Source organism: Ranitomeya imitator, chromosome 3 (genome assembly GCF_032444005.1).
Source record: "Ranitomeya imitator isolate aRanImi1 chromosome 3, aRanImi1.pri, whole genome shotgun sequence".
Lineage (NCBI taxonomy): Eukaryota > Metazoa > Chordata > Amphibia > Anura > Dendrobatidae > Ranitomeya > Ranitomeya imitator.
In genome coordinates, this window is record NC_091284.1 from 11,989,510 (window position 1) to 12,003,629 (window position 14,120).

At 47.8% G+C, this 14,120-nt stretch overlaps 1 protein-coding gene across 4 annotated transcripts in view; it reads right to left on the minus strand.

Annotated features, from left to right (window-relative positions):
• LOC138672485 (RNA polymerase-associated protein LEO1-like) overlaps positions 1 to 14,120 on the minus strand; it is a 233,266-nt gene that overhangs the window by 19,082 nt on the left and 200,064 nt on the right. For all 4 annotated transcript variants that reach the window (XM_069760495.1, XM_069760496.1, XM_069760498.1 and 1 more), the window contains exons 2-3: positions 7,845 to 8,189; positions 1,490 to 1,744 (exon numbers count right to left, since the gene is read on the minus strand). In XM_069760495.1, the coding sequence (XP_069616596.1) occupies positions 1,490 to 1,744; positions 7,845 to 8,189 (600 nt within the window). The remainder of the gene's footprint in view (positions 1 to 1,489; positions 1,745 to 7,844; positions 8,190 to 14,120) is intronic.

A 14,120-nucleotide genomic window follows, 5' to 3' on the forward strand; every position in this document is an offset into this window, starting at 1 on the left:
GTACATGGGGTATAGAAGGTGTGGGGTACATATAATACCCCAGTAATACCCTCTTACCTGTAATCTCCAGTACATGGGGTATAGAAGGTGTGGGGTACATATAATACCCCAGTAATACCCTCTTACCTGTAATCTCCAGTACATGGGGTATAGAAGGTGTGGGGTACATATAATACCCCAGTAATACCCTCTTACCTGTAATCTCCAGTACATGGGGTATAGAAGGTGTGGGGTACATATAATACCCCAGTAATACCCTCTTACCTGTAATCTCCAGTACATGGGGTATAGAAGGTGGGGGGTACATATAATACCCCAGTAATACCCTCTTACCTGTAGTCTCCAGTACATGGGGTATAGAAGGTGTGGGGTACATATAATACCCCAGTAATACCCTCTTATCTGTAATCTCCAGTACATGGGGTATAGAAGGTGTGCTGTACATATAATACCCCAGTAATACCCTCTTACCTGTAATCTCCAGTACATGGGGTATAGAAGGTGTGGGTACATATAATACCCCAGTAATACCCTCTTACCTGTAATCTGCAGTACATGGGGTATAGAAGGTGTGGGTACATATAATACCCCAGTAATACCCTCTTACCTGTAATCTGCAGTACATGGGGTATAGGTGTGGGGTACATATAATATCCCTGTAATACCCTCTTACCTGTAATCTCCAGTACATGGGGTATAGAAGGTGTGGGGTACATATAATACCCCAGTAATACCCTCTTACCTGTAATCTCCAGTACATGGGGTATAGAAGGTGTGGGGTACATATAATACCCTCTTACCTGTAATCTCAAGTACATGGGGTATAGAAGGTGTGGGGTACATATAATACCCCAGTAATACCCTCTTACCTGTAATCTCCAGTACATGGGGTATAGAAGGTGTGGGGTACATATAATATCCCTGTAATACCCTCTTACCTGTAATCTCCAGTACATGAGGTATAGAAGGTGTGGGTACATATAATACCCCAGTAATACCCTCTTACCTGTAATCTCAAGTACATGGGGTATAGAAGGTGTGGGGTACATATAATACCCCAGTAATATCCTCTTACCTGTAATCTCCAGTACATGGGGTATAGAAGGTGTGGGGGTACATATAATACCCCAGTAATATCCTCTTACCTGTAATCTCCAGTACATGGGGTATAGAAGGTGTGGGGTACATATAATACCCCAGTAATACCCTCTTACCTGTAATCTCCAGTACATGGGGTATAGAAGGTGTGGGGTACATATAATACCCCAGTAATACCCTCTTACCTGTAATCTCCAGTACATGGGGTATAGAAGGTGGGGGGTACATATAATACCCCAGTAATACCCTCTTACCTGTAATCTCCAGTACATGAGGTATAGAAGGTGTGGGGTACATATAATACCCCAGTAATACCCTCTTACCTGTAATCTCCAGTACATGGGGTATAGAAGGTGTGGGTACATATAATACCCCAGTAATATCCTCTTACCTGTAATGTTCACCTGGTATTCCCGGGTCTCCTCACTGACTGGGTTTGTGATCCAGACACAGAGTCTCCTCCTGGCTTCATCTCTCGGGATAATCACCGTTCTATTATCATCTGTCAGCCGATATCGGTCAGGGAGAAGCCCCCCGTCCACCTCCCAGGTCACAGCCGTCCCCTCTCCAGAGAACTGGACGCTCACAGCGATGTCCTCACCCGGCCGGCTGCTGTTACTGGTGATGTTGGAGATGAGAACTGGATCTGGAAGTATCAGAAGGTCGGTCACCAGCAGATAAGAGACAAAACCAAGTAAGGTTATTTTTATTCATGTGGACAGAATTTTGTTGAACCAGCAGTTTTAGCCTAATTCATCACTTGTGACTGCCCTTGTGAAGTGTTATTACTGCACAGAACAACAAACAGGCAACATAATGGACGATAAGCAAACTTTGCTCTAAAAGAAGAAGAAAAAAGAAAACGTATAGGAGACAAAAGGAGCAGATAGGATTTTGTGGAAGATTCAACATTCATCCGTCCAGACACCGGGGTTTATTCGATAGAAGATCAGACCAATTCTACTGTTTTGTGATGACAAGACCAGCAGACGCTTATCTGCTTTATGATACATTGAAGCTTATCTGAGCGGAGGTCTGTGCAGAACCATTTACTACAAAGCAGGGAGGGAAGAAAATGTAGAGACAGCTGCAGCAGCGGGACATCCACTACCACTACCTCTATATAGCGCCATCATGTTCCACAGCCCTTTATATAGCGCCATCATGTTCCACAGCCCTTTATATAGCGCCATCATGTTGCCATTGTGTATACTATATGTAGTACAGTGCTAACCACTAAGCAACCCTATATGTAGTATAGTGCTAGCCACTGTGTTGCCCATATAGTGATACACATGATATGTGGGAGCTTTACATCTATATTGGTCAGAGTGCAAAACATCTTCCTCTAGGTAACACGCATTCTTCCTACGGCTGGGAAGAATATTAATGGCAAAAGGGCGTCTACAACATTGGTAATCTTGGGTTGGGTCAGGCACTCCTCTATTAAGAGATGAATATAATATATATATATATATATATATATATATATATATATATATATATATATATATATATATATATATATATATATAAAAGAGAACTTAGAAAAAAATACAAGTGACAAGGAAAGCAAGAGAGATCCCCAAACATTCTGTACATACAAAAAACCCACGATCTGCAGATGTAGTGGTGATGGGGAGTTGGTGACTGAGGATCCAGAGAAAGTAGAATTACTGAACGGTTCTGTATACCTGGTCTTCACCCATCTCTGCTCTCTAACTTCACAACCTACCCTCTCCCTCTCTCCGACCACCATCTGCTCACTTTCTCATCCCTGTCCTCCTCACCGGTCACCCATGTCAAGTAATATGTGCACCCACGCAGGAACCTCGTACACCTAGACACCCACACACTGACTATCCTACCACTAGCATCCATCTCACTCCACGACACAGACACTGCTTTCTACAATGCCACTCTCGCATCAGCTATTGACATGGTCGCCCCTCTCATTCATGGCAGAGTGCAACGTATCAATAGACAACCTTGGCACAATAACGTCATTAAAAAGCTCCGGCAAGTGTCCAGGGTTGCAGAACTGCGTTGGAAGAAAACACATTCGCAAGACGACTTCACTGCATTCAAACAGGCAACACTAACATTCAAATCAGCTCTCACCTCTGCTAAACAGGTCTACTTCACAACCCTCATATCTTCCTTATCCTACAACCCCAAACAGTTTTTCAAAACCTTTAACTCCCTCCTCCACCCACCACTGCCCCCTCCGAGTTCCCTAATTGTTGCCGAGAACTTTGCCACACACTTCAAAAATAAGATCGACCAAACAAGGCAAGTCTTCATTGTTCAACCACCACAACCCCTTTGTATACCAGACCAATGTCCAAACCCCATAACCTCCCTATCCAACATCACTGAAGGGATGCTTAATTGTCTCCTCTCCAAATCGCACCTAACCACCTGTGCGCTCAACCCCATCCCATCTCCTCACCACCACACTAATCCCATCCCTAACCCATCTCTTCAACCTATCACTAACTTCTGGCACCCTCCCTTCTGCTTTCAAACTTGCCACAATCACACCTATCCTTAAAAAGCCAACCCTTGATCCAACTGCTATGTCCAGCTATCACCCAATATCACTGCTCCCATTCGCTTCCAAAATCCTGGAGCAGCACGTCCACGCTGAACTTTCCTCCCACCTCTCATCTAACTTGCTCTTTGACAATCTACAATCTGGCTTCCATCCCCACACAACTGAGACAGCGCTGACCAAAATCACTAACAATCTACTTACCGCGAAAGCTAATGGACAATACTCTGTACTCCTCCTTCTAGACCTGTCCTCTGCTTTCGACAGTTGACCACTGCCTCGTACTACAGATGCTCTCCTCATTTGGCATCAAAGACCTCACCCTATCCTGGATCTCCTCCTGCCTTTCCAACCGCACATTCAGCATCTCCCACACTACCTCCTTATCCCACCCTCTCTCTGTGGGAGTCCCCCAAGGCTCTGTTCTAGGACCCCATCTCTTCTCAATCTCAGTCCTTTCCTCAACGTCAATCTACTAAAATGCTTGTGCATGCCCTCATCATCTCCCCATCCTTGACTACTGCAACATCCATTTCTGTGGCCTCCCTGCTAACACTCTCGCACCTCTCCAGTCCGTCCTTAACTCTGCTGCCCGACTAATTCATCTCTCTCCTCGCTACTCCTCCGCTTCCCCCCTCTGCAAATCTCTTCACTGGCTCCCATACCTTCAGTGTATCCAGTTCAAATTACTAATACTGACCTACAAAGCCATCCATAACCTGTCTCCTCCATATATCTCTGAACTAATCTCCCGATATCTTCCCTCACGTAATCTCCGGTCCTCCCAAGACCTTCTTTCCTCCACGCCTATTCGCTCCTCACCCAACCTCCGCCAAGACTTCTCCCGAATATCCTCCATCCTCTGGGCCTCTCTGACCTTTCCCGGCGCCTGTGCACTGCAGTACTTTGCTCTGCCCTCAACAGGACAGATCAGTACGCCTGCGCCGGAGCAGCAGCGTGAAGACAAGAAGAGGAAAATCTAATCTACCCGAAGATTTCATCCATTATAAGTTCATGCTAAAAACATACAACTCTGCCCTTCACCTCTCCAAACAAACCTATTTCAACACCCTCATCACCTCGCTGTCCAATAACCCTAAACGTCTCTGACACTTTCCAGTCCCTACTCAACCCAAAAGTGCAGGCCCCAACCACGGATCTCCACGCTGACGATCTGGCCAATTACTTCAAAGAAAAAAATTGACCACATCCGACATGAAATCATCTCCCAATCTCTTCATACCATGCACTGTCCTCCCTCCCCCACTGCATCTAGTTCACTCTGACTTTGAACCAGTTACAGAAGAAGTAAGCAGGCTCCTTCCATCTTCTCGCCCAACCACTTGCACAAGTGACCCCATTCCGTCACATCTCCTCCAGTCCCTTTCCCTGGCTGTCACCTCTCACCTAACAAAAATATTCAACCTCTCTCTCTCTTCCGGTATTTTTCCATTCTCATTTAAGCATGCCATCATACATCCATTACTTAAAAAACCATCCCTCGATCAAAACTGTGCCGCTAATTATAGACCTGTCTCTAATCTTCCCTTCATCTCTAAACTCCTCGAACACCTGGTCCACTCCCGTCTTACCCGCTGTCTCTCAGATAACTCTTCTCGACCCTCTTCAATCTGGTTTCCGCTCTTTACACTCTACTGAAACTGCCCTCACTAAAGTCTCTAATGACCTACTAACAGCTAAATCTAATGGTCACTACTCCATGCTAATTCTCTTGGATCTCTCTGCAGCATTCGATACTGTGGATCATCAGCTCCTCCTCACTATGCTCCGCTCCATCGGCCTCAAGGACACCGTTCTCTCCTGGTTCTCCTCCTATCTCTCTGACCGATCCTTCACTGTATGTTTTGCTGGTTCCTCCTCCTCTCACCTTCCCCTTACTGTTGGGGTTCCTCAAGGATCAGTCCTAGGCCCCCTCCTCTTCTCGTTGTATACTGCCCCTATTGGACAAACAATCAGTAGATTTGGTTTCCAGTACCATCTCTATGCTGACGGCACCCAATTATACACTTCTTCTCCTGTTATCACACCGACCTTTTTAGAAAACACCAGTGATTGTCTTACCGCTGTCTCTAACATCATGTCCTCCCTCTATCTGAAACTAAACCTGTCAAAAACTGAACTCCTCGTGTTCTCTCCCTCTACTAACCTACCTTTGCCTGACATTGCCATCTCCGTGTGCGGTTCCACCATTACTCCAAAGCAGCATGCCCGCTGCCTTGGGGGTCATCCTCGATTCCGAGCTTTCATTCACCCCCCACATCCGATCACTGGCTCGCTCTTGATATTTGCATCTCAAAAACATTTCTAGAATTCGCCCTTTTCTTACTTTAGATTCTGCAAAAACTCTTACTGTTTCACTTATTCATTCTCGTCTGGACTATTGTAACTCTCTACTAATCGGTCTCCCTCTTACCAAACTCTCCCCGCTCCAATCTGTACTGAATGCTGCAGCCAGGATCATATTCCTCACCAACCGTTACACCGATGGCTCTGCACCACCCTACATCTCCTCCCTGGTGTCAGTCTACCACCCTTCCCGTGCCCTCCGCTCCGCTAATGACCTCAGGTTAGCATCCTCAATAATCAGAACCTCCCACTCCCGTCTCCAAGACTTTACACGTGCTGCGCCGATTCTTTGGAATGCACTACCTAGGTTAATACGATTAATCCCCAATCCCCATAGTTTTAAGCGTGCCCTAAAAACTCATTTGTTCAGATTGGCCACCGCCTCAACGCATTAACCTAACGATCCCTATGTGGCCTATTTATATAAAAAAAACAAAACCATAATCAGGTTCCTCGCATCATGTTCTCATTCACTTTATACAGTTATTAGCCCTCTGTGTCTGTACTGCTACATACTTAGGCTGATAACTGGTTCATGCAGCTTTACATGAACACCCGAGCCTTACACTATGGCCGGTCCGAACAACGAAAGCAATTGTTACCATCCACCTCTCGTGTCTCCCCTTTTCCTATAGTTTGTAGCTTGCGAGCAGCAGGGCCCTCACTCCTCTTGGTATCTATTTTGAACTATGATTTCTGTTATGCTGTAATGTCTATTGTCTGTACAAGTCCCCTCTATAATTTGTAAAGCGCTGCGGAATATGTTGGCGCTATAGAAATAAAAATTATTATTATTACTACGTCATAAGATAGGAGGCCCCGGACTGGACCACGACGCCCATCTGACCAGACTGCACCGGGACCGCCCCTGGGTGAGTATAATCTATCCTCTTTTTCTCATCTTTCAGGATACATCGGGGGCTTATCTACAGCATTCCAGAATGCATTACAGAGTGCGGGAGATAAGCCCCTGATGCCAGTGGGCTTAGCTCACCATCGATTTTGGGGTTGACAGGTTCTCTTTAAAGAGGTACTCCAGGGAGAAAGAATTTTTTGTACTCTCCCTGCCCCTCACAGACTATAAAGATGCGATGCCAAGTACAGCTTTATGATATTTATAATCCTAGTAACTGTACAACAGCAGCTTCTGTAATGTCCCAGGGGTTGAGCAGTGCAGTGAAGAGCAGCTGCTGTCACACAGGCCCGCAGTCTGAGGTGAGGAGTGGCCTGCTCCCTGCCAGTAGCCCTGCAGACAGGGAGCCATTTTCAGGGGGCTGCTGTGACAGCAGCTTATCTTCACTGCTCACCTCTCTGTCAGGGACATTACAGCAGTGTCCTCTTCTCAGGCTGGCCTGGCCCCACCCCCTCTTCTCAGGCTGGCCTGGCCCCACCCCCTCTTCTCAGGCTGGCCTGGCCCCACCCCCTCTTCTCAGGCTGGCCGTTACTGACAGAAGCTGAACACTAGCATACGATGTAATGACCCAGACGGGAGGGGGGGTGAACAGTGAGGAGCAGCTCATGTCGCATTGAATTACAAGGGTTATAAAGATCAAAAACTGCTCTGGGAATCTCTTCGTTATAGTATGAGAGGGCAGGGACCATACAAACATTTTTTTATCTCCCTGGAGTACCCCTTTAACGTTGAGGGTAGACATCAGTCCATTGAGAACAACATATAACATGTTGATCCAGAGTAAGCGCAAATCCTCAGGGGGCAGAGGTGAATAGCTCCATATTAGGGGACAAATTCCTTCCCGACTCCACATACAGCAGTTACGCTCGTTCCCTGTAGAGCGTGAGCTCTGGGGTCATCAGTGGCTCTTACCTAGTACAGTGACGGGTAACGTTTTCCGGGATCTCGTTCCGTTGTCATACACCACAATGTACACACAGGAGTCGTTCTTCCCGGCGTCTCTCAGGCTCCAGCACCCGGTGTTCCTGTTATCAAGGAGTCTGGGATGGTAATAATTATGGTACCACTCAGACTGTTTTAAGAGATCACCCTCACTACACGACAGCACCAGCAATGGCGTCACGTCTCCTCCACATTCTCTGTACAGCTGCAGGACGCCGTCTGCATGCGGACATTTCATGCTGCAGTCAGTGATGTCTGATCCTCTCCGCACATATAGTTCTGATGAGAGTTGTAGTACGGTCAGGACAATGAGACCTGTGTAAACACAAGAGGAGCAGTTTGTGAGAATTATCTGTAGAGAAGAGACGCTGGTAGCAGATTTCTCTTCATCTGGCACAGATCAGCGATCTGCCTCCAACTTCTCCAATTATTTCACCAATATACAGGGAGATTTGTGAGGCCGATCAGAAGATATAAATGGAGGCCACAATGTGCGATGCAGACAGAGGGGAGTTGTGAAATCGGTAAAAGTCACAGGTAAGTGGCATAAAGCAGAACAAGCAGTGTTACTGACCCAACAGCTCCGCTCCTGCGCTGCCGCTCTGCTTCATTGCTTGACAGAGGTTTTGTGGCGCCCACCCGAACGAGCGCTCAGCAGAGTCACGTAAAGGAAAGCGCAGGACAGAGGACGCAAGGGGCAGCGCAGGACAGAGGACGCAAGGGGCAGCGCAGGACAGAGGACGCAAGGGGCAGCGCAGGACAGAGGACGCAAGGGGCAGCGCAGGAGAGAGGACGCAAGGGGCAGCGCAGGAGAGAGGACGCAAGGGGCAGCGCAGGAGAGAGGACGCAAGGGGCAGCGCAGGACAGAGGACGCAAGGGGCAGCGCAGGAGAGAGGACCGATCGGGCAACCATTACACCATTCATTTTATCATGTGAAGCACTGGAAAACGGGGGGGAAAATAATTCGAAATGCGGTAAAATTGCAAAAAAGAAAAGGGTTGTTATTAGCATTTTTTTTAAATTTATCACGTTCACAATTTGGCACAACTGACCTGGCAATAGGATTCTCCAGGTTAGTAGGAGCATGGAGAAGCCAAACATGGATAGTTTGTGGGTTTTTAAGTGGTGAAAAAAAAAAAGTGGATATTTGGATGTAAAACAACATTTTTGCTTTGGTCGCCATTTTCTGATACCTTGAACAGTTTCAGTCTTCGGGATTTGGGGATTGGCGAGAGCTTATTTTTTGAGCCCTAAACTGACATTTTTATGGATGCCATTTTGGGCAGATGTGATGTTTTGATCGCCTCATATTGTAATGTGGTGGTGGCGGCAGTCTTTATATATACTGGATGGAAACGTCTGGTTTCAGCTGTATATACATAAATAACAGATCATCAGCACTGCTCCGTATAGCAGAAATGTAATCTATGAATGACGAAGACTGGCCGCCAATCACAGGAGGATCGTAATGACAGCCCATCAGTGACCCCCTATCATATGACAGGGGTGCCAATTGGTGGGATGAATAACACACTTCCATGTTAAATCCCACAGTAAAGTGATTGACAGCGGGACTTCACTGGTTAACAGCCGCGGGTGGAGCTATGCTGTTAAGGCAAATCAAGATCAGCCGTCATGTGTCGGGACAGATGGCGGATGGGACTCAACGTGAGAGTCCTGTGACAAAACACTCTGGGATCGCCTTTGCTGGGGTCAAAGGTCACGTGGTTTGTGCATTGAATCTGAGGCGTACAGCAGGTTTTCTGAGCAGGCTGACATCAGGTCAGATTTATTAACGTGAAAGCAACACAAAAAAACAAAACATAAAAATAAATCCTAGCCTGTCCGGCACTAACTAAACAAATACGTTGCTATCTCAACAACTGGGGGGGCTTCTCCCATCCAGCTAACATCACACAGGTCTTGAGCAGAGCTCTTCACTCACGTTTGTCTCACACAGGCAGGCAATCTGTGTGCCCCAGGCAGACACTGGAAACACCCAGCTGGTCATCTTTTATTCCTGCAATCATTAACCCATTAGCTCCCTGAAGATACTGAGTGGCCTAATTCACATAGGACAAACACCTGGGCGATATATATCTGCCTCCAACTACCACACCAGCATGAGTCTTACATATCCCCCCCCTTGCTCAGACCACTCCGGTCGAGCAAGAACACTTTTGAAACAGTGCACTCGGGATAGGGCATCGGCGTTCCCCATCTGCACCCCAGGTCGGTGCTCCACCGTAAAAGAGTAAGCCTGCAGGGCAAGGAACCACCGGGTTACCCGACTATTACGGTCTTTGTGGAGGTGCATCCACTTGAGAGGGGCATGGTCTGTGACCAGCCTAAACTTCCTACCGGCTAGGTAATACTTGAGGGAGTCGAGAGCCCACTTAATGGCTAGGCACTCTTTTTCAACCACCGCATACCTCTGCTCATGTACATTCAGTTTCCGACTGAGATAGAGGACCGGGTGTTCGACTCCGTCCCTCACCTGGGAAAGTACAGCTCCGACACCAGTATCAGAGGCATCAGTTTGTACCACAAACTCGCTGCTGAAATCAGGAGTCACTAGTACGGGCTGAGAGCACAAAGCCCGTTTCAGGCTGTGGAAGGCCTCTTCAGCAGCTGAGGTCCATTTTACCATGACGGAACCCTTCCCCTTGGTAAGATCCGTCAAGGGAGTAGCCATGGCTGCAAAATTGGGTATGAACCGGCGATAATAGCCGGCAATCCCCAGGAAAGCCTGCACTTGTTTCTTGTTCACTGGTTGTGGCCAGCCCTGAATTGCCTGTATTTTGTCGATCTGGGGTTTAACCACTCCTCGGCCAATCACGTAGCCCAAGTATCGGGCTTCTTCAAGCCCGATGTGGCATTTCTTGGGGTTTGCCGTTAAACCTGCATCTCGCAGGTCATCAATCACCGCTTGTACCTTCTGGAGATGAGTTTCCCAGTCCATGCTGTAAATTACGATGTCATCCAGGTAGGCAGAAGCGTACTGTCTGTGAGGCCTCAAGACTCGATCCATCAATCTCTGGAACGTTGCGGGAGCTCCGTGAAGTCCAAACGGCATATAGACATACTGGAACAGACCTTCCGGTGTAGCAAAGGCCGTCTTCTCTCTGGCCGCCTCGGCCAGAGGAATCTGCCAGTACCCCTTTGTTAAATCCAGGGTCGTAATGTATCGGGCTTTACCAAGCCGGTCGATCAACTCATCGACCCGGGGCATAGGGTACGCATCAAATTTAGAAACTGCATTCAGTTTCCTAAAGTCATTACAAAACCGGATGGAGCCATCCGGTTTAGGTATCAACACAATTGGACTGGACCAGGCGCTGTGCGACTCCTCAATGACTCCTAAGTCCAACATTGCCATCACTTCCCGGGAGACGGCTTCACGGCGGGCTTCCGGAATCCGGTAGGGCTTCACATGAACAGTGACGCCAGGCTCTGTGACAATTTCATGTTTCACCAACTTAGTCCGGCCAGGTTTTTCGGAGAAAAACTGTCGGTTCTGTAACAAAAATTGCTTAACCTCAGATTTTTGTCGTTCTGAGAGAGTCTCAGCAACCTGCACCTCTGGTACAGTAGGTGAACAAACCGGACGGGGCAGATCCGCCGTTAGGGCAGAGCGGTCTTTCCAGGATTTTATCAGATTCACATGATAAATCTGTTCCGGTTTTCTCTTACCCGGCTGGTACACTTTATAGTTCACTTCACCAACTCTTTCTCGGACCTCAAATGGGCCCTGCCATTTCGCCAGGAATTTACTATCCACCGTAGGGATTAGGACCAACACCCTATCGCCGGGTGCAAATGTACGGACCTTAGCGCCTCTATCATAACTTTGCCTCTGTGCTCCCTGGGCCTGTAACATATGGTCCCTAACAATGGGCATGACAGCGGCAATACGATCCTGCATTTGTGTTACATGGTCGATCACCGTTTTAAAGGGAGTGACTTGACCTTCCCAGGTTTCCTTTGCGACGTCCAGCAGTCCCCGGGGACGACGGGCGTACAACAGTTCGAAACCAGGGCTTCAAGCTTCAGGAGGCTAATTTGCATATTCCAGGTGCCTTCTGGGAGAAGCGAAGTCTCCCTAAGCTAGAAGATCGTTGGGTACAGCCGGGACCAGCTGCTTCGAAAGCATCACCAAACCAGGGATTCAAGCTTCAGGAGGCTAATTTGCATATTCCAGGTGCCTTCTGGGAGAAGCGAAGTCTCCCTAAGCTAGAAGATTGTTGGGTACAGCCGGGACCAGCTGCTTCGAAAGCATCACCAAACCAGGGATTCAAGCTTCAGGAGGCTAATTTGCATATTCCAGGTGCCTTCTGGGAGAAGCGAAGTCTCCCTAAGCTAGAAGATCGTTGGGTACAGCCGGGACCAGCTGCTTCGAAAGCATCACCAAACCAGGGATTCAAGCTTCAGGAGGGTAATTTGCATATTCCAGGTGCCTTCTGGGAGAAGCGAAGTCTCCCTAAGCTAGAAGATCGTTGGGTACAGCCGGGACCAGCTGCTTCGAAAGCATCACCAAACCAGGGATTCAAGCTTCAGGAGGCTAATTTGCATATTCCAGGTGCCTTCTGGAGAAGCGAAGTCTCCCTAAGCTAGAAGATCGTTGGGTACAGCCGGGACCAGCTGCTTCGAAAGCATCACCAAACCAGGGATTCAAGCTTCAGGAGGCTAATTTGCATATTCCAGGTGCCTTCTGGGAGAAGCGAAGTCTCCCTAAGCTAGAAGATCGTTGGGTACAGCCGGGACCAGCTGCTTCGAAAGCATCACCAAACCAGGGATTCAAGCTTCAGGAGGCTAATTTGCATATTCCAGGTGCCTTCTGGGAGAAGCGAAGTCTCCCTAAGCTAGAAGATCGTTGGGTACAGCCGGGACCAGCTGCTTCGAAAGCATCACCAAACCAGGGATTCAAGCTTCAGGAGGCTAATTTGCATATTCCAGGTGCCTTCTGGAGAAGCGAAGTCTCCCTAAGCTAGAAGATCGTTGGGTACAGCCGGGACCAGCTGCTTCGAAAGCATCACCAAACCGCGCGCCGAATTTTTGCCTGTAGGACATTATTGCAAGAGAGCTTGGCTGAGTAGATTACACAAGAAGGAAAACACACAGCAAGTCAGCAGGATCTAGGAGCAACATGGCAGATGTGACAACCTACATGGTGAGCTGCAGCATGTGCTACATGTTCACAGATCGACCAGAAGAAGAATCCAATTTCACCTGTCAGAAGTGTAGACTAGTGGCCCTTTTAGAAGAAAAGGTGCGGGGTCTGGAAGAAAGAATAGCAACTTTGAAACTCATCAAAGAGAATGAAGACTTTCTAGACAGAACAGAAGCATCTCTACTGGTCACAGAAGGTGCAAAAAGTGTCAGAGAACCTCCAAAAGCAGATGAGTGGAAGCATGTGACCAAAAGAAGCAAGAAGACCATGGAGAAATCACCAACCACACAACTGAAGAACCGATATCAAATCTTTGTAGAGGATGAAGATGGCACACCTAAGAATGAAGCAATACCAGCAAGCAAAAAAGAAAAGGGCACACAGCAACAAGTGACAGCAAAAAGTACAGCCAAGAAGCAACGAAGAGTGGTGGTGGTGGGAGACTCACTACTGAGAGGCACCGAAGCAGCCATCTGCAGACCGGACATAACTGCAAGAGAAGTATGCTGCCTTCCAGGTGCGATGATCAAGGATGTGACCGATAGGATACCAAAGCTCTTCAGCTCCAAGGACGTCCACCCATTTCTTCTGATACATGTTGGCACCAATGACACGGCAAGGAAGGACCTACCGACAATCTGCAAGGACTTTGAAGAGTTGGGGAAGAAAGTAAAGGAACTGGATGCACAGGTAGTTTTTTCTTCTATCCTTCCAGTAGACGGGCATGGCACCAGGAGATGGAACAGGATCCTTGATGCAAACAACTGGCTAAGACGATGGTGCAGACAACAAGGATTTGGATTCCTGGACCACGGTGTGAATTACTGGTATGATGGACTCCTCGCCAGAGACGGACTACACCTCAACAAACCTGGGAAACACACATTCGCCAGAAGACTCGCTACACTCATCAGGAGGGCGTTAAACTAGAAGAAGAGGGGACGGGAAGAAAAACAGACTCGAACAAAGACGACCCAGGAAAACATACTCAGAAGGGAGGTAAGAACATTTCTAAAACAATCCACAGCGAGGAGATTGGAACAAAACAAAATCCTCTAAACTGCATGCTCGCAAA